Here is a 19,358-nt window from a genome sequence, read left to right on the forward strand (position 1 = left end):
AATTTCTAAACCACTCCTCTTGCAGTAGTTGGCTTTGTTGCTTCATCTTTTGGAGATGTGATGGAACATGCCTTTGCTTTGCTCAGAGCAGTTGCTACTTTCTCACAGTGGTGAGCTGCCACCTCTTGTGCAAATCCAGGAAGGAAAAGGCAAAAGAGAAGTCCTGAACAGGATTGGGATGTTAGGTTTGAAGAGAGGTACTAACAGCTGTACCTCCTGAACACTTTTTGTTCCTTGTTCTTCACAAGTTCTCTTTAAAAGCTGTTCTTCATCAGAAGTTTCTTCACCCCATCAAGATAGGGTTCATCTTGCCAGTGGCGGCACCACCATTTTCTTTTTGTAAGAGGAAGCAAAATAGGTAGGGGGTGGTGAGAGAGAAAGAAAGAGATTAGGAAGTGAAGAACAATGCACGCCAGAAGGAGAGGAGGAAAGTACAGACATTTGTAATTAAAAGTGGCTTTCCGATTGGAGATTGGGGCAAAAGGTGGGCTTTGGGTCTTAAAAGGTTGAAGGCTGTGGGTGTAGGATGTTTGAGAGAAAAGAAGCTTCTCAGGTTGGAGTTCCACACGTAATGGTCTTTATACTGGTGCTTTGATGGCAGAGCTACATATTACACATGGGGTCCCCCCTCTTATAATGCAAGAGTGCAGCTATTGCAGCGCAGACTGGACAGGATGCTATAGGGAGGTTTGCATAGGGATATTTTCTGATGCCCTAGGTCCTTATGAAGCTTATGAAACAGAAAATTTTATGTGAAAAATGTTCTGCCCTTCATTACTGGTTGTAAGAAATCTGACTTGGTTTGAGTGGTGGTGGATGAGATTTCGTGGTATCTTCAAACTTTTAGTCTACCTAAAGATGCTGAATTAGTCCAGATAATTTGTGTTTGGCTGAATGGATAGGTGCAAAGCTACTATCTCCGACACTTGTCATCTTCATAATTATTTTTTTTTAAAGCAAGTACTTGCGTTGCTAATTAGCTTGTGAATCACCTATCTCATTGTCTACATCTAAGACATCCATCATATTGTGTTCACTTCTGTGTTTGTGTCTTTAGGAATGCAAAAGGCATTTCCTTTTATAATTAAATTGTCCTAGAAGACTGGATGGTAACTAGTCAGCTAAGAGGTACATCAACAATACATGGCTTCTGGGAATAGGTTTTTTCTTGTTGCTGAATGAAGAGGTGGGGAAAAAATACACCCAGATTCCAGAGAATTGCTCATACTTGGCTTAGCTACACACAGGGACCCATTGTTTTCTGCTGCAAAAAGCCAAATTATAATTTTAGGGCTACTTTTAAAACAGTGAAATTCAGGAGTTTCTTTTTAAGGGCTTTTCCAGACTTCTGCTACTTTGAAAATGCATGGAACCAAATAAAAAAAAAAGTGTATCCTGGCTGTTTGCCTTGGGGATTTATTGGTTTTCAAACATTTGCAGAGAACAACAAAGAGAAGGGGGGACACACAAAGAAAAATCAATGTAAATTGGAAAATACGAGCTTAGACAGTCAGGCAGAGGTCTTCCACGTCAACTGCTACCTGATCCTGTGAATTGTCAGACCTATGTACACAGAGGTCTTGCTATCCGAACACAATGCATCCTCGGGAAATTATTTGTTAGGTGAGCGTTCACATAATAAGTCTATGATTTCCATTGATTCCTTTGGGGAAATTTCTAATGCATTCCTATCCACTGAATTTTGACCCCAAATTATGGGGGGGAATCTCTCAGGAGAACTCTCTGAAACATTGCAAAAGGCAAACAAGGAAAGGAGGAAAATGCTCTCTTATCTGATTTCCCACCCACCCACCACCCAAGGTTTCTGGCAAAAACGGCTGCCACAGACCAACAAAACACAAAAAGTTAGGCTTTGTACAGGCTGGTGATTTGTTATTACATGCAGGTCCAGCTGTTTAGATATCTGAATCTGTCGAGTGTATAGCAAAATTTGAGTACTAATTCCTCATGTTTGGATAAGTGAATTTTCACATGAGCATTTGGCTAGCAGGACCTGCATGTAATTTTACACCTCAATATGAAGAATAACTTGCAAAATGTAGATAGTATTTGGATGTAAAAGTTCTCTCATGTGGAGCAACTCTATGCTCAGAACTAGTAACAAATTATTATGGGCATAGTTTGAAAAATTATGTTCAGTTGCTTGCGCAAATGGGTGACGTGAAGGGATTGCTGAATTGAAAGTGGCCTGAAGGTTTTCTTATGTCTGCACTTCATATTTCTCATTTATGGAAGTTGATACGGAGGTGGTCTGTTTTCAACCAAAGAGTATCAAAACAAGATTTTAGCCAGCCATATTCATGATCTAATTTCAAAGTGACCTTTGGCTTCTTCTGCTAAGTTTAGTTGTGTGGTCTGTGAACCACTTAAGGTAAGTGTTGAGAAAGGCCTGGAGAATCAAGAATGCTAAAGAGAAAATATTTGTGGTTTTAAAGATCTTGCCCGGTGGAGTTGGAGGACTGAATCCCCAGCCTTCATTGAGCCAAAACACCAATGCCTCACAGTACAGCAGTTGCACAGCACTGTGTTTCATGCTCCCTTTGAGTGGGCCATTTCAGAGATCGTCGTCTGCGAGAATCAAAACTTTTTCTCTCAGCAAGGAGGATGGGATTTTGCCATGTGCTCAGGAGATACCTGATCATCATTTGGGACAAAGCAGAACCTGGGCAGGTAGCAAAATGCAGTGTAAGCCTTATCAGTATTATGGGAGCATTCTAATTATTGGCATCCATCTGTCTTGAGAGACAATGGAGTACAGCTCTGGAGGTGAAGTCACACGGCTGCATTAGCATCAAAGTGACCTCCCCAGGGTGGAAGCCTGAGCAGTGTGTATGGACGTCCTGGGCTGCCCAGATGGCGTGATCCCCCTCTTGGCCTCACTGGTGTGGTCCAATAGAAAGCAGAGCAATATGTTTTGCACCAGCTTGGCTGCAGGAGTTGCAGGAAGGAGGCGTACAAGGCACCATCCCAACTCTCTTAGGGACTCCACTTCTTAGACTTTTCTAGTTGCAAAGATACCCTGCAAGACAGCTGAGGTTTTCTTCTCCTACAAGGGTTACCTTCCCAGGCTGATGAGCCCCATCTGCCCCTCACTTCCCTCTACAGCGTGTACAGAACCACCTACTTGACCGTTGGACCCACTACTGGTCCACTTAATCCACCGGAGCCTGTCTTTACATGCAGGGAATTCCCTCCAGAGAGTTTTGAGATCCATCAGCTAAGTGATGGATTTTAAAAGTTCTTAAAAATGCTACTAGAGAACCTCTTTGCATGCATGTGGCACACTTCCAGTGTTTCCTATACAGCTTCTCAGTTTGTACTTGTGCCAGCATTTAAGCAACATTTGCTGAATTAAGCAGGTGTACTCCTATTCCAAGCCTATAGGGCAGGCGTTGCTCCCACGTGCTTCTGAACTTCCATCATTCCTAATGACTGGCCAGTGCTGTCTGGAGCTGATAGAAGTGGGTGTCCAACAACACCTAAAGATGCACAGATTCTGTTTCCCTGTTTCAAAGCAAGATCAAAACACTGATGGAGGTACTTCCAGAGAGAAGAGAACTCTTGAAATGAGCGACTGTCAATTGGTCTCTACAAAATCTTTTAGACACACCCACACATACGTATGCAAGTGTTAAGATATATAGAGTGTTTCCTTCTTTGTGAACATTTTACACACACACACACTTTCTTTTCTTAATTACCTTCTGATGTATTGAGATAGATGGGCTGCATGTGGTGACGGTAATTGCTCTTGTCCTCTCTTGAGAAGTACAGGCAATAAATCACCGGTCATTTTATTGCTGACTTGCAGGTTTGCTGAACAATGAGAGGCAGCCTGTCATCTTGCCAACACGCTAGCTGCATGCTGCCAATGATTTAGACTTCGGTTTCCGCTCTTGGCCTGAGAACATGGGCCCACTTTGTCTTAGCATTGCTCTTTCTGCTGTGGCTCTTAATTCTACACACGTTGGGGTGTTGTTGTGGGGCGGGGGTGTGATGGGAGAGGATTTCTTTTTAAAAAACAACAACAAAATAAAGGATTTCTTAAAGTTTTTAATTGCCAATGGAGAATTTTCTTTTAAAGGGAGAATGGTTCTAGCCCTCGTGAATGCTCGGAATTTTAAAGCCACAATTGTTACAGGTTTAATGGTTCACAAACAAAATTTTGATAATTTTGAACTGTGCTCTGAGGAGGATCTGCTTTGCAAATGCCTTAGGACACAATTCACTTGTGTCTGTGTATTCTTGTATGGATTTCTTACTATCTCTATGGGCAGGTTAAGGAAATGATGATGGTTTTGAGAGTGAGTGGAAACCGAGAGCTTTGGGAGAATGGTGGCTTGAGGGCTAGAAAATTGCTTTGTTGTTGTTTTTTAATGGAAGCATAGAGTTCTGAATGTTGCAGCACACATACTGACTTCTGTGCTCTTGGGTAACCATCATGCACAACCCTAGCTGGTTACAGGTCATTTAGAAGAGCAGCTTCAGTAAGTGGGACATCAAATTGCCACACCCGGATATTTTGAGTCCTTTCTAGGCAAATCCCCATTCTTCCTTTCTCCCTTGATAGAGTTGATGACCCTATCTGTAATGATGAACCTTGGAGAGCCAACTTATTCTATACAAGCTGAGATTTTTCATTATTCGATCAAGAATCTGCCTCAGTTGCCCTGGTTGGTTAGGTGGCTGAACATTTGCTTATTTCGCACACAGTCATTAGCCCTGTAGCTTTTATTTCAGTGTTTTAGCTGAGGCTTAAGATGGGAAAAGATCCTTTCCAGAGCAAGTACTAAAGGCTGAGATATGAATAATGATCTGTATGTGTGCGTTTCAAATCTATATATAGGCTTTTCTACAACTGGAAGAGATTATCTCTCCCCATTCTCCCCACACTCCATTTTGTTGACAACAGTTAATTATTTATAAGAGGTCTTGAACTTTTCCATGCAGCAAAAGTTAATGTCTATAGCACCCTTTTAAACATGCAATTTAAGCTTTTAAAATTGTTTAACTAACAAAAAAAAAAAAAGCCTAAACAGCAACTTGAGTAGAACTTGGAGTACATGCTGCTTTTCTGCCAAAAAAAGTTTGTTTTGGGACAGTCTCATTTCCATAACTCATATTTTGAGGAAGTTTTCCTTTGTAGGCACATTCCTTCTAATCTTTGCCTCTTCGGATAGAACAGAGTACAGTGGTACCTTGGTTTATGAACTTAATCCGTTTCAGAAGTCCATTCTTAAACTAAAGCGTGCTTTCCCAAAGCAGCGGGGGACTCAGTTTACAAATGGAACACACTCAGCATGTTCTTCTTCCAAGGCAAAGTTCACCTACTTCTGGGTTTGCAGCTTTCTTAATCTAAGTTGTTCATAAACAAAGCTGTTCTTAAACCAATGTACCACTGTACAGCATTTGCAGTGTTCCGCTTAAGTCAAATCTTACAGCAGGTGTGGATTGACTTGGGCCTTGAGAAGTCTATTTCATAAACTAAAATAATCTTGTTTCACTGATGTGTGTTTTAAATTTACAAAGCAAGAGTTCATGCTTTTAACCTTAGAACAGCAAAGGTATAGATCATTTTCCTAAGTGATCTTGAGTTTGGAAATATAAATGCCTGTCTGGATCAGATCAGATAACCGTCGTGCATTATTTGCAAGAATTTAGGGATGAGGAATCTGTGGCCTTCCAGGTGTTGATGGACTCCAATTCCAATCAGCTCCAGCCAATATGGCCAAAGATTGGGGATAATGGGAGTTGTAGTCTGGAAAAGAAGTACCAGTTTGCCATCCTTAACACCAGGTAGTCCACCAGAAATTGGCTAGTAGGCTGCGATTCACCTTCTTCCAATCTGTGTTGGAGACTACCAAGTCTGTTGGTGGCTTTTTAAGACATGCAGCCATGCAAGTCCATTTCATGATTTAGTACTGAGCAGGCTGAGCAGGTGGGAGGAAACATATATTGCTTCCTACATTGGATTTTATGGTTTGGTTGGCATCTGTCTTGGGAGACAATGGAAGATTGTGCTTTCAAGGGTGAAGTCTAACCATTGAAGCGCCTGCTGTGACTGTAGAGACCCATAAGGGAGAGACTTCTTTTTTGTTGCAGCTGGGGAAGATGAAGGTGTCCGGTTTTGCTGGTGCAGATGCACCATGGCTTTTCTTCTCTCTGCACTCCTCCCAGCAGTCATTTCTCCTTAACACCGCCGTTAGCTAATCAATTGCTAGTGCTGTTTTGCTACCTGCAAATCTCAAATGCTTTGGAAGTGCTAATTGATGTGATAGTGTTACCAAGTCCTGCTCACTTCCCCGAGATCAGGTTAGATTGATTTTTATCAAGATAACCAGTTGGCAATCCTTATTTTCAAAGCATTGGTTTTAATCAGTCTTCTGGAGAAGGGGCGTTTTCTCTTCTCTGTTGAAACCATCATCGGGACATTTCAAATTGCAGCTCAGCAGAACCTGTCTTGAGGAAATATTTATTGCTAGTCCCTGTAATACTGCTGACAGTGAGCACTCCATGCTCTGGTCCCAGGGTGTGGAATGAAGGTACATGAGGCCACCACCTTGCTGAAGCTAAGCATGTGTGGGTCTGGTCAGTGTCTGGATGAGGTTGGGAAGGTTATATATACCACCTTGGGTTCCATAGTGGAAAGAGGACAGGATATAAATTTAAGGTGGGTGGAAGGCACCTAAAAGAATATAGGGAGGTTCTTTAATGTAGGGAGGATGTGGATGTAAGATTATGAACACTTTTTTTTAATCCTGACCCTTCTCCAAGGAATTCAGAGTGGCATGCATGCTCTTCACCACTGCTTTTATTTATCTTTTACAGCTACCCTGAGAAAGCAGTTTTGTGTGTGATGCAGTGTGCAACTGCTATGGAAAAGGCAAATTCCTTTTTGGATGTCATTAGAAAAGGCATTGCAAATAAAACTGCCAATAACGCAATGCCCTTACACAGATATTGGGGGGCGAGTGTCGCACTTGGTCTGGTCATTGCACCTCCAAAAAGGATATTGTGGCACTAGAAAAGGGCAGCCAAAATGACCAGGAGACTAGAGCATGGGTAGGCAAACTAAGGCCCAATTGCCTTCTAAATCCGGCCCATTGACGGTCTGGGAATCAGTGTGTTTTTACATGAGTAGAATGTGTGCTTTTATTTAAAATGCATCTCTGGGTTATTTGTGGGGCATAGGAATTCGTTCATCCCCCCCAAAAAATGTAGTTTGGCCCCCCCACCAGGTCCGAGGGACAGTGGTCCGGCCCCCTGCTGAAAAAGTTTGCTGACCCCTGGGCTAGAGCATCTCTCTCTTGTAAGGAAAGGCTGCAACATTTGAGGCTTCTTAGAAAAGGATGAGTGGAGGGTGGGGAGGAGATTGATGTGTCCAAAATTATATAAGGTGTGAAGAAGGTAGCATAGGAAGCTTTTCTCTCCCTCCCTCCTAAGGCTAGAACCCGGGGCCATCCAATTAAGCAGAAGGGGTGGGAGTTTCAAGACAGGCAGAAGGAAGCATGTCTTCACACAGCACCTAGTTAAACTGTGGAATTCGCTACCCAAAGATGTAGTGCTAGTTGCTGACTTGGACAGCTCTAAAATGGGATTAGACAAATGCATGGAGGATAAGGCTATCAGTGACTGCTAGTAACGATGGTTATATATTACCTCCAGCAATCAGAAGCAGTATGCCTCTGGATGCCAGTTGCGGAGGAACATGAGTGGGAGAGTGCTATTGCATTCATGCCTCACTTTCAGTTTTCCGTAGGCACCTGGTTGACTAATCGTGGTGGGAGAAAAATCCTGGACTCGATAGGCCCTTGTTCTGATACAGCAGGGCCCTTATGTTCCTGCAATTGACCTAATCAGGAATTTGGCCCCTGCTCAAAGTCCCAGCATGCTAGCCGCTACATCACATGCCTTAAAAAATAAATAAATCTTTTGAGATAGTTTGGTGATTCCATAGTAACGTCTTCCTCCACCTTTTAACCAGTTTTATGTGAGAGCAATTGCAGAATTTGTTGCCAGTGGTGGCCATACTTCTGGGCCATTGTGCAAAATACATTTAGGATCCCTCTCCTAATTAACAGGCATGGCAAAAGTGGTAGGAAGCTCTTCACTGATGACACTGTCAGTGCATGTCTTGGTCTCCAGGAAATTCCCACTACGTGTCTCTTTGAATTAGTAGAGGCGACCGGGCTTTATACTTGGCATGTTTCTGGCAGAGAAAAAAGTTAAAACAAACCAAAGTTATTTTTATATCTGTCACATACAACAAAATTATCATATATGGTAATTTAAGGATATTTCTTTGTTTAGAGGGAGGCCCTCATACCCTATGTGGCCTCTACTGTTACTTGCTCCTTCTCAATTTTGCCTCAAAAGCTTGGGTTGAAAAATTAGTGGTATGCACTGTAAGCCATCTTTTCAGTTTGGTATGCATGCACATACAACCATTGCTCAGTGGTAGAGCACATGCTCTGCATGCAGAAGGGCCCAGGTACAGTCCCTAGCAGCTCCAGATAAAACTGGGAAGGGTGCTCATCTGTAGCCTTGGGGATCTGTCCTCAGCCAGTGTAGATCAGCCTCTCCCAACTGGTACCCAACTGTTTTGAACTACAGCTCCTATCCATCCCAGCCAGCATGGCCGATGGTCAAGAGTGTTGGGAGCTGTAATCAAAACACCTGTTGGGAAGCAGGTTAGGGAAAGCTGATGCAGAGAATATTGAACTAGATGGACTAATAGTCTTGAGTTCCTTTGCAACAAGAATGTAATCCTGGAAATATAAAGTTTTCATACTGAGGTCACTTTTTAAGGTTCTTGGATTTTCTTGTTTTTTAAATCACACACATGCTGGTGTTAAACAATTTTGCAACTGCATTTGAGAGCTGTTTGTGTATCATTGCTACTGCATTCCTTCTGCTCCAGAAGTCAATTAATATTGAAGGGAGCGAAGTCCAGTGGTAAATGGTTGTCAAATGACAACTTGGCTGAGGTGCAAAGTGGCAAGACCTGCTTTTCTGTAATGGGGTGACAGTGTTCTATTTGTTGTTCCCTACTCGAGATCCTTTGGTTTGTAGCCTTTAGTTTAACTTAAACTGTAAAATTCATATATCTCGTTTTTCTGGGGGCTGCACCTCTGGAAGTGAGAGCATTACGGCTAGGATGCCAATCATTTGACCATCAAATGGTAATCTATTAATTGACAATATATTTGACCATAGCCAGCAATTCCAAGGAGCTAAGGCCATTATATAGGCAGTTTCTTGCCACTGGTAGTTCACAAAAAGGGCTCAATCACACTTCCGTTTGCCCCACTGCTTTCCACTGGGAAAGTCCATGGTTTAGCGCTGAGTTAGAACAAACAGCAATTGGGTTTTCTGCAGATTGACATTTGTTCTGAATTAGTGCTGAAGAGCAGGTTTTCTGGGGGAGAAGGCCAAACTGCTTGGACCTATTCTTTCTAGGCACAGGACAAGCGTAAATGACCAAGAGTTTTTGACCATTAAGGTGGCCGTGCTGCTTTAGACCTTGTCATGTTTCATTGCTTTGTCTTTGATGTTTTGCTATATATGGTCTAAAGTAAAATGACCATTGAATGCAAGTGGTTCTCAGCTTCCCATACAGGTGGAAGAAAAATCATGCTGTTAAGCTGTAATTACAGACTACTCCGCATAAATACATGCTTAAATATGCAACTGTTGTAGGAAAGGCCAAATGAAAGAACTGTAATGTTAGCCGTGGCGTGCCAGAATGTGGACGTGTAAATGCAAGCACTTGCAAGTTTGCTTGAGTTCTCTCTGAAGCTGATTGCTTTGTGCCAAGAATTGAGGAGGTCAAAACCAGATAGATGAGAGTCTAAAAGACTGTCACAAATACAGACAGTTCTCTCTGACTTGCACTAGGCTGTGGGGACTCTAGCTATGAGAATGATTCTGAGTAAGAGGGTGACCCCCTTTCTCTTGCTCTGCACAAGTTGGGGATCTTGGCAAAGGGATTTATGGCTCCTGTTGGGCATGAAGTTAGAGATCCTTTGGATTTTACTAGCCAAAGTTGGTTGAGAATCCAGTAATGGATAGTGCGCTGAACTCTGCGAAGGGAAACCTTGATTCAGATCTGTTCAGCTTTGTTCTTCATCTGCTTGCATTTTCTCAACCGAATGCTTTTCACAGGGGTTTGGGTAGGATTTATTATGAAATGGAATAACGCCTCCTAATCTGCCGTGAGTTCCTTGGAGAAAGGGTGGGATACAGTTGTAATAAACATGCCTGCAATCACCTTTTTACTTAAAACTGCTTTTAAGTAAGAACAACGGTTTCTTGTGACACCTTAAAGACTAGCACATTTATTATGACATAAGCTTTTGTGGGCTTAATCCAATGCAGATGCTTTTAAGCAGTCACAGCAACTGCCCCCCTTTATGTCTTCACGGTGAATTGCGGCTTTATTTAACCGCTTCCATGTTGAAATTCAAGGTTGCTTAGGATGCAGCTTTGCTTCCAGAGCAGAATTCATCTGTTGTTTTGTGAACTGGTGTTCCCTTGCTGAACAAAGCATTGGTGTGTGAGGGCTATAAAAAGAGGGTTTGGGGGGAGTTGTTGTTGTTGAAAAGCCACACACACACACACACACACACACACACACACACACACTGTTTTCTCCTTCCTTTGGAACACAAGCCCCTTGCCTCTGTATATCAGCCAGGTTCTTTGTCACTGGCTTCACTGCTTTCCATGTTTTAGGAAAGCAAATTTCTGCAGCCTCTACTTGTTGGGAGCATCCCCCCATGGTTTAGAACCCTGGTCATCCAGGGTTCAGAATAGTGGGGGGAGCCTTCATGGGTAGAAAAGGCAGTGTGCCGCTGAAGTTCACTTTCTCAGAATGTGGACAGTGATGAAGCTGGCAGCGTGGACTCCTATGTGCTCTCCCCTTGCATGACGACAGCTATGCGTGTGAGGAAATGCCCAAATAGGGTTAGTGTGAATGCCAGCAGAGAACTCCCCACTTGCATGGGGACTAGCAAATGGAGCAAAAATCCAAGCTGAATTTCAGCAGCTGGGTTATGATAGCTTGTTCCAAGTTTATTTTTCATTTTAAGTTCTTGGCTTGGATCGTGAAACTATGATGCAAGCTTGGCTTGCAGCTGCAGCAGTGTCCGCAGTTCATTAGTACTGGAGGCAACTCCCTTCCTCCGTTGTGTTAGCCCAAGCTGTCAAACAGCATTGTCTTCCTTGGCGATGGAGGGAATATTACTGTAAATATTTGTGAATTCTATGCATGTGAAAGAGTTGCTTTACCTACTATCTGCAGCTTAAATGTACTAGGTTTCAGAGCACATTGCTGTGTCCGAGGTTTCAGTGGGGCTTTCTGAATGTTTTTGATGGGGAAGATAAGGGAAAGGTAAAAGGACCCCTGACCATTAGGTCCAGTCGTGGCCAACTCTGGGGTTGCGGCGCTCATCTCGCTTTATTGGCCGAGGGAGCCAACGTTTGTCCGCAGACAGCTTCTGGGTCATGTGGCCAGCATGACTAAGCTGCTTCTGCCGAACCAGAGCAGCGCACAGAAACGCCATTTACCTTCCTGCCGGAGCAGTACCTATTTATCTACTTGCACTTTGACATGCTTTCGAACTGTACTTCCAAGCAAATGCAGCCCCACACTTTGTTTTTCAGTGAGGACCAGCTTATTATGGGTGAAAAAATATGTGAAGTCTCCTTCCTAACAGTCCTTTGCAGCCAATTTCTTAAGGGCTCTGCTGCACAAGGCAGAATGCAGGCATTGCTTTTTGAGTTGCAGTAGTGCGCTAGTGTACCACAATACGAGAGATCGCACCAATGCACCATCTACAAGGGTTGATCACATTACTCATAGTCCTGTGCTACCTTCAGAAGCTAACATCATGGCATTATAAGCTTCTATGGGCAAGAGACCATTTTCAGGTGCCTAAAATGGTCTGAAGTGTAGAGAGGTGTTTAGCTCCTTACGGCCCAGGGCATATGGTGAGAGGGAACATAATGCATTATCCTTGGGCGAAGCTAAGGAGGTCTGGGTTTGGTCAAGGCTTGAGATGACAAATATCTGGGAGCTCCATATATGCCGCCTTGAGTTCCATGTAAACCAGGCATGTCCAAAGTCCGTTTTGGGGGCGTAATCCGGCACGCCGGTTGGTTCAATCCAGCCCCTGTGGCAGTTAATTTCCTTGGGGTAAAATCCTAAAAAGACTCAACAACTTCAATCCTAAAAAAAGGTTAACGACTTTGGTCGGCCCTTTGGTCAGCCCTCACGGCCCTTCACTTCATCAGATCTTGGCCCTCTTTGAAAAAAGTTTGGACACCACTGGTGTAAACTGAGGATGGGAAAGGGCTTCAGTTCAGTGGTAGAGCATCTGTTTTGCATCTCAGGTTCAATCTCTCGCATGAGGGAATGTGCCCTTCCTAAAGCCCTAGCAGGTTTCTGCCAATCAGTGTAGACAATACTGAGTTAGCTAGCACAATGGTCCACCTCTGTATAAGGCAACTTCCTATGTTCCTGTGGAGACGGGAATAAAAATTTGACAAAGGGGAGCACCCGTTGCAAGAGGGAGCAGCCACACTACTATGCAGAGGACAAATGAATGCAATCCAACCAAAGTGTGTATGTGCAGTGACTCTGCTTTGTGCAAGGTCTTGTGTGAAGTGCTTAGAGTGAAGTACCTAGAATGGTCCATTATAGATTGTTCATAGCCCTCTTTGTGGAGAAAGGGTGTGTTTTCCTTTGCAAGCTAATGTACTGGTTTTAAGGGAAACAAAGGCACTTCCTAGTGTTTCTTTCTAGTGAGCTGTTTCTTTCCTTTCTCTCCCTCTCTCTCCCCTTCCTTCTCCAGACCAATGAGTGGAATAAGAATGATGACCGACTGCTGCAAGCTGTGGAGCATGGCGACGCAGAGAAAGTGGCATCGCTGCTGGGTAAAAAGGGAGCCAACGCCACCAAACACGACAGTGAGGGCAAGACTGCGTAAGTAGCTTAGCTAAGATGGCAACCATTTTTTATTCCATACCCAATAAATAAATAAAATTCCCGTTTGCTAGGAACTTGTAATATTGCGAGTTACTGCTTCACGCCAGTGGGTCATCCAGATCCTACCACTGCTATGCCTAATTCATTTGCAAACACTTTTATTTTATTGCTGGAATAATTGTGTCAGGCACCACTGTTTTAAATCAAGGTACGGTGCATTTCCTGTAGAAATCAGCCATGCAGCATGTTTACTATCAGTGTCCAAGGTTTTTGTTAAATCAAATTTTCCACCTGCACCCAGCAGACACCCCATGTTAAAAGAATAGAGTCAAATTGATTCAAAGTGTGCTTTGCTCCATGCTTACATGCTATATCAATGCAGTGGCAAATTCTTCAGCTGTTGCTAAATGTTCTACAAACAGGACAATCCAATGGCCCTTGCGTTGATGTTAATCTCAACTCAGTGACATTTACACCCATGCAAGGCCCTTTGGAGCATGCTGAAAATCACTTGTCTATTCCTGCTGCTGCCTCAGATTTGTGCTGCCTGGTACTTCTCAAACCAACCCAGGTTTCACCAAGATTGCCTTTTAAGCACAATGCAGCTGGTGCCTTAAAGTGTTCCATCATAGATAGCTCAACGAAGATGTCGACCCAGTGTGTGCCAGCTGTGAAAAAGGCAAATGCCGTGCTAGGGATTGTTAGGGAAGGAGCTGAAAATAAAATAAAGTTGCATATCATAATACCATTATACAAATCTATAGTGCAAAGTCCTGCTTAGGAAGGCAGTTCTACTTGGCATGAACCTTAGTGCTGATGCAGATGTAATGCACTGGTTTAATCAAACCGAGGAAAGGAGGAGAAATTTTTGCAGGAGTTGTGGCTAAGGGACCCAATCACCTTCATGCCCCCAAATTGCTAACTCTGATTAGGAGATTGGTTCAGAAACAGCACTCCTGTTTTTCTATGGGCCAAACAATCCATCGCATAATTGGTTTTAAATTAAATGCAGGTCTGCCCTAATAACTTGTAAAGTGAGGGCTCTGCAAATGATGTACGCCAAGGTGTCTGTCTTCTGCTTTCTTCCATAGTGTGTCCTATCAAGACAATTTTTATCTGCCTGTGGTCCAGTATTGCAAAGTATCCTCAAGTTTGGAGAGAAATAGCTAGGAAGAAGGAATTGTGGACAGGAGAGAGTTCAGTGTTTCTTGACAAATTCTCAATTTTGTGCAAAAATCGCACCCAGACTGCCATCCTTTTTTACACGTGAATTGGGACAGGCATGGTTTAGACATGCTATTGTCATGTGTAGGAAACCCTGTAATATATTTGTGTGGAATAATGTAGTAAAGGATAGGCGCCTTACTAAAAAATATTACTACACAAGACAGGGACAGGGAACCTGTAGTCTTCCGTGTGTGTGTGTGTTAGGACTCCATCAACCTCAGCCAGTATGGCCAGTGGTTAGGGATGCTGTCACTTGTAGTCAAAGAGGATCTGGAGGGCCGTGGGTCCCACACCAGAAACCTCAAAGGTATTTGTATATGTTTCCTGTTCCAGTTCGAGTTCTGATGTCTCATGCAGAGTTTGCCATGCCTTTTCTTTTTCTTTAAATAAAAGCACAAGATTTTTGGCATTAATCTTTTACAGCCACAGAGAGAATCAATTTTCTGGACAGTTGAGAAATAGCTTAATGGTTCACGTCCCTTGAAAAAACAAAAGGCTTTTAAAATGTGGGCAGATTGGGAGAGAGGAAGAGCCATTCATAGGGAGAGTGAGTGACTCCTGGGCAGCTTCTTGCACACTATGAAGCTGAAAAGCACAGCCCTCCAGGCTTTGTTTATGGAGCCACACGCTTGGCTTCTTGCTTGCTCTGCTAGTTCTGTTCAGCAGCGTTTTATGTTTGGATGAAGAGTTTGGACCTTTCACTCCCCTTAAGGAGTCTCAAAGCGGCTAACACTCTCCTTTCCCTTCCTCCCCACAACAAACACTCTGTGAGGTGAGTGGGGCTGAGAGACTTCAGAGAAGTGTGACTGGCCCAAGGTCACCCAGCAGCTGCATGTGGAGGAGCGGAGACGCGAACCCGGTTCCCCAGATTACGAGTCCACTGCTCTTAACCACTACACCACGCTGGATAAAGAAACAGAATGATGGTGTTGTCTGCAAGTGACCTGACTGGAATCCTCTTCCGTAGCATCTTAAATATGGCATTAAAAGGATCTGTATCCCTTTTGAAAAGGGAAAAAAAAGAGAAGAATTTGAGTGGGCTATAGCCAACTAAGTTTTACTCAGAGAAGACCTATTGAAATCAGTGGACTTAAGTTACAGTGGTGCCCCGCAAGACGAATGCCTCGCAAGACGAAAAACGCGCAAGACGAAAGAGTTTTCCGTTTTTTGAGTCGTTCCGCAAGACGAATTTCCCTATGGGCTTGCTTTGCAAGACGAAAAGTCTTGCGAGTTCTTGCGAGTTTGTTTCCTTTTTCTTAAAGCCGCTAAGTCGTTAATAGCCACTAAGCCGTTAATAGCCGCTAAGCCGCTAATAGCCGTGCTTCGCAAGACGAAAAAACCGCAAGACGAAGAGACTCGCAAAACGGATTAATTTCGTCTTGCGAGGCACCACTATATCTGCATCTATTCATTTGACTGTGAGCAGGACTAATATTGGATACAGTCGGTTGGGTTCCCAAAATCACTCAAGCACATGACATTTAAGTGTCCTGTGTATTTTGGCTGCATGCACACACTTCTTTACTGAGATTAGATTCTTCAGCCTTAATAAATCCCAAGAGAGCGTGTTTCTTCAGACTTCCTCAGCTGGAAAATGATGCATTACATGATCAGTTTTTACCAGGAAACAGTGGTTACCTGGGTTTGCATCAGAATCTCCTGCTAAAACAAAGGGAAGAAACTTGGTTCAGGATCGCCTTTCAAGGTGCTTTGAGGACCTGGCTGTGGGACTTCAAAGCACCTTGCGCCCGCCATCATTCTGATATCAGGTGATTGACAGGTAGGGGCCCCTGATAATGATCTGTCTCACAGCTATAAAAGAGGTCTAAGAGCAAAGTTCATTTCTGCTGCATAGTTGCCCTTAGAGATGCCTTAGCTGATATTCCCAGCCTTAGGTCTGTGCAGCCTCATTTTACGATGTAGCCATGGATGAATGATTTATCGATTCCATAACCGACTCGCTTCCTGGTGTGTGTGTTTACATAATTAGTCTGGAGATGACACAAAGACCAAAATACAGTGACAAAGTCTGTTATGCAACTAATTCTCCCAGTGGGATGGATTTTTTTGTATTTCTATTGTAATGGAACTGGCGACTGAAACACAGCAACATTGCGCCCGTTTCCAAGAGCCTTCCCTGATGCTAAAACAGGAGTTTACCCTTTGCACTGCACTCATCCTAACTTGGCTCTATCGGGCTTGTTACCATCATAGTTCAAACCTGGTAGAATAGGTGGGATATTGAGAGAAGTAGGAACTGCTATTGCTTGTGAATATTGTTTGTTTCCTTTTCATATAAGGAGATTCTCCATTTAGGAGGGGAAAACGCCGCATATGTACTCAGTTCTGAGCTTACTTCGATCATCTGAGATAAGAACTACTAATAAAACATAGTCAGGCTGGCAGGCTCTCTGGCCCAGTTCACATATTTTATTTTTTCCTCTTCTTTCCTCCAAGAAGCTCAACGTGTTTCCCCTGTCTTATCCTCACAATAACAGTGTGAGAGAGTCATCCAGTAGAATCATAGAATCATAGAGTTGGAAGAGACCACAAGGGCCATCGAGTCCAACCCCCTGCCAAGCAGGAAACACCATCAGAGCACTCCTGACATATGGTTGTCAAGCCTCTGCTTAAAGACCTCCAAAGTAGGAGACTCCACCACACTCCTTGGCAGCAAATTCCAGTGTTGAACAGCTCTTACTGTCAGGAAGTTCTTCCTAATGTTTAGGTGGAATCTTCTTTCTTGTAGTTTGGATCCATTGCTCCGTGTCCGCTTCTCTGGAGCAGCAGAAAACAACCTTTCTCCCTCCTCTATGTGACACCCTTTTATATATTTGAACATGGCTATCATATCACCCCTTAACCTCCTCTTCTCCAGGCTAAACATGCCCAGCTCCCTTAGCCGTTCCTCATAAGGCATCGTTTCCAGGCCTTTGACCATTTTGGTTGCCCTCCTCTGGACACGTTCCAGTTTGTCAGTGTCCTTCTTGAATTGTGGTGCCCAGAACTGGACACAGTACTCCAGGTGTGGTCTGACCAGAGCAGAATACAGTGGCACTATTACTTCCCTTGATCTAGATGCTATACTCCTATTGATGCAGCCCAGAATCGCATTGGCTTTTTTAGCTGCCGCGTCACACTGTTGGCTCATGTCAAGTTTGTGGTCAACCAAGACTCCTAGATCCTTTTCACATGTACTGCTCTCAAGCCAGGTGTCACCCATCTTGTATTTGTGCCTCTCATTTTTGCCCAAGTGCAATACTTTACATTTCTCCCTGTTAAAATTCATCTTGTTTGAATTTCCATGCCTGAGTGGGGATTTGAACCCTGGTCTTCCAGCTCCTAGTCCAGCACTCTAACTACTACACTACATTTGCTCACATATTTTAGCTACAAGTGTGGAAGTGTTTCTGCTTTTTCGTTGTCAGATTCCACACAAATGTTGCCATTCCTTTAGGCTGAATCCTTTCCTGCTCTGGTTCATGGAGGAAATACGTTATGCTTATACAAAAGGGAGGGCCTGCTCTGTGGCAGCCCCCTCTCCCTGACTCTGGGATGCTCTCCCAAAAGAGATATGCCTGGCATCTATGCTGTATTCCTCCTGGCACCAAGTTTAAAAAGTCTTTATTTGCCTAGATAGTTGAAGCAGGTGGTTGAGTGGTTTTTTTCCTTCCATTCAGTTGGGTTATCTTTTTTGCTTAATGATTTATGTTGCTTTTAATGTTGTTTTGTGGATTATACGATTTAAAAATGTTTATATGCACCCTTTTGGATAAAGGTGTAGTAAAGGAAATTCCTTTAAATCAATAATAAAAGCATGATTGATGTGATTATGTGGAACATGCCCTTCCCATGTCATTCTGTTATCTATAGTTTTTTTTATGCAGCACATGTCGTTTTCACTGGCCTTAGAGAAACTGGAGTCCTGATTCCAAGTTTGGGGTTTTCATGAATGCTAAGCAATTTTCACGAATGCCAAGCAAGCAGCAACTAAATGATGTAACTGATCTCTATGCATAGACTAGACTTCAGTGGCTTTTCACAAAGGTATTTAAACATTTGTTGTGACTTACTTCCTTGGGGTTTGTTTTTTTTTCCAAAGAAGCGCAGAAATATGCCTGAGGAGATTTGTCTTTTTGCACATCAGACCCTCCTCCCGCCACCGGGAGGGGAGGTGGTGGTGGTTCAGCTGAGGTTAGGACAAGATACACCTTGGAAAAGCATGATAATTGCAGTGAATTCATGGTACTGGCAGAAGTTGCTCTCAATGATTGATGAGATAGTTGAAACTACCTGGGAAGGTTAGCTAAGGTAATTTTGTAGGAGGTGGGTAAAACTTTGGTTTACAGACTTAAAATTGTGTGGGTGCAGTCGGACACAGGAACAAGAAGGAGCAAGATATTTAGAGCATTTGTACCCCTCTCATCAGCCAAAAAGGCTCTCGGAGCAGCATGGATGTTTGGATAGTTTGGCAAGAAGAGCCATTGTCCTGTGATGCAGCACATGCCTTGCTTTGCAGGAAGGTCCTGGGTTCAATCCACGACAGTTCCAGGAAGGTCTTGTATAAACTCCTGTCCGGAGAGCTGCTCGATATGCCACTGCCTGTTGCATTTTAAATACAGTGAACGCTCGGGTTGCGAACATGATCCGTGCGGGATGCACGTTCGTAACCCATAGCAGCCTGTCTGCGCACGCGCGGGTTGCAATTCGGCACTTCTGCGCATGCACAGCCCCCGAAACCCGGAAGTAACCCGTTCTGGTACTTCCGGGTTTCGGCGGGTCTGTAACCCAAAAAAACGCAACCTGAAGCATCTGCAACCCGAGGTATGACTGTAATGAATAATAGCAGTCATTCCCCACCCCCACCCCCCTGCATTTTAATCTGGGCCACAGTTGTTTGGGAAACACAGGGTTTAACCCCTTCCTTCTGCCCTTGACACCCTCCCCGCATTTCTGTTGCTGTGTCCGCATGGATTGTGCCTCACTGCTTTCTCCAAAGATGCTGCAGCAAGTGATGACTCTGTATTAACCTTCCAGCATAGGAGGCAATGTGGCTCCAAATACCAGTTGCTGTGGAATGCAGCTTCTTCCCAGCTTCCCATAATCCTATGGCTGGCCACCT

The 19,358-nt window shown here is 43.7% G+C and overlaps 1 protein-coding gene across 3 annotated transcripts in view; it reads left to right on the forward strand.

Moving 5' to 3' along the window:
• Nucleotides 1-19,358, forward strand: part of RAI14 (retinoic acid induced 14) — a 99,936-nt gene that overhangs the window by 49,516 nt on the left and 31,062 nt on the right. For all 3 annotated transcript variants that reach the window (XM_082241842.1, XM_082241844.1, XM_082241843.1), the window contains exon 3: nucleotides 12,876-13,006. In XM_082241842.1, the coding sequence (XP_082097968.1) occupies nucleotides 12,876-13,006 (131 nt within the window). The remainder of the gene's footprint in view (nucleotides 1-12,875; nucleotides 13,007-19,358) is intronic.

Source organism: Podarcis vaucheri, assembly GCF_965113315.1.
Source record: "Podarcis vaucheri genome assembly, chromosome: 11".
Lineage (NCBI taxonomy): Eukaryota > Metazoa > Chordata > Lepidosauria > Squamata > Lacertidae > Podarcis > Podarcis vaucheri.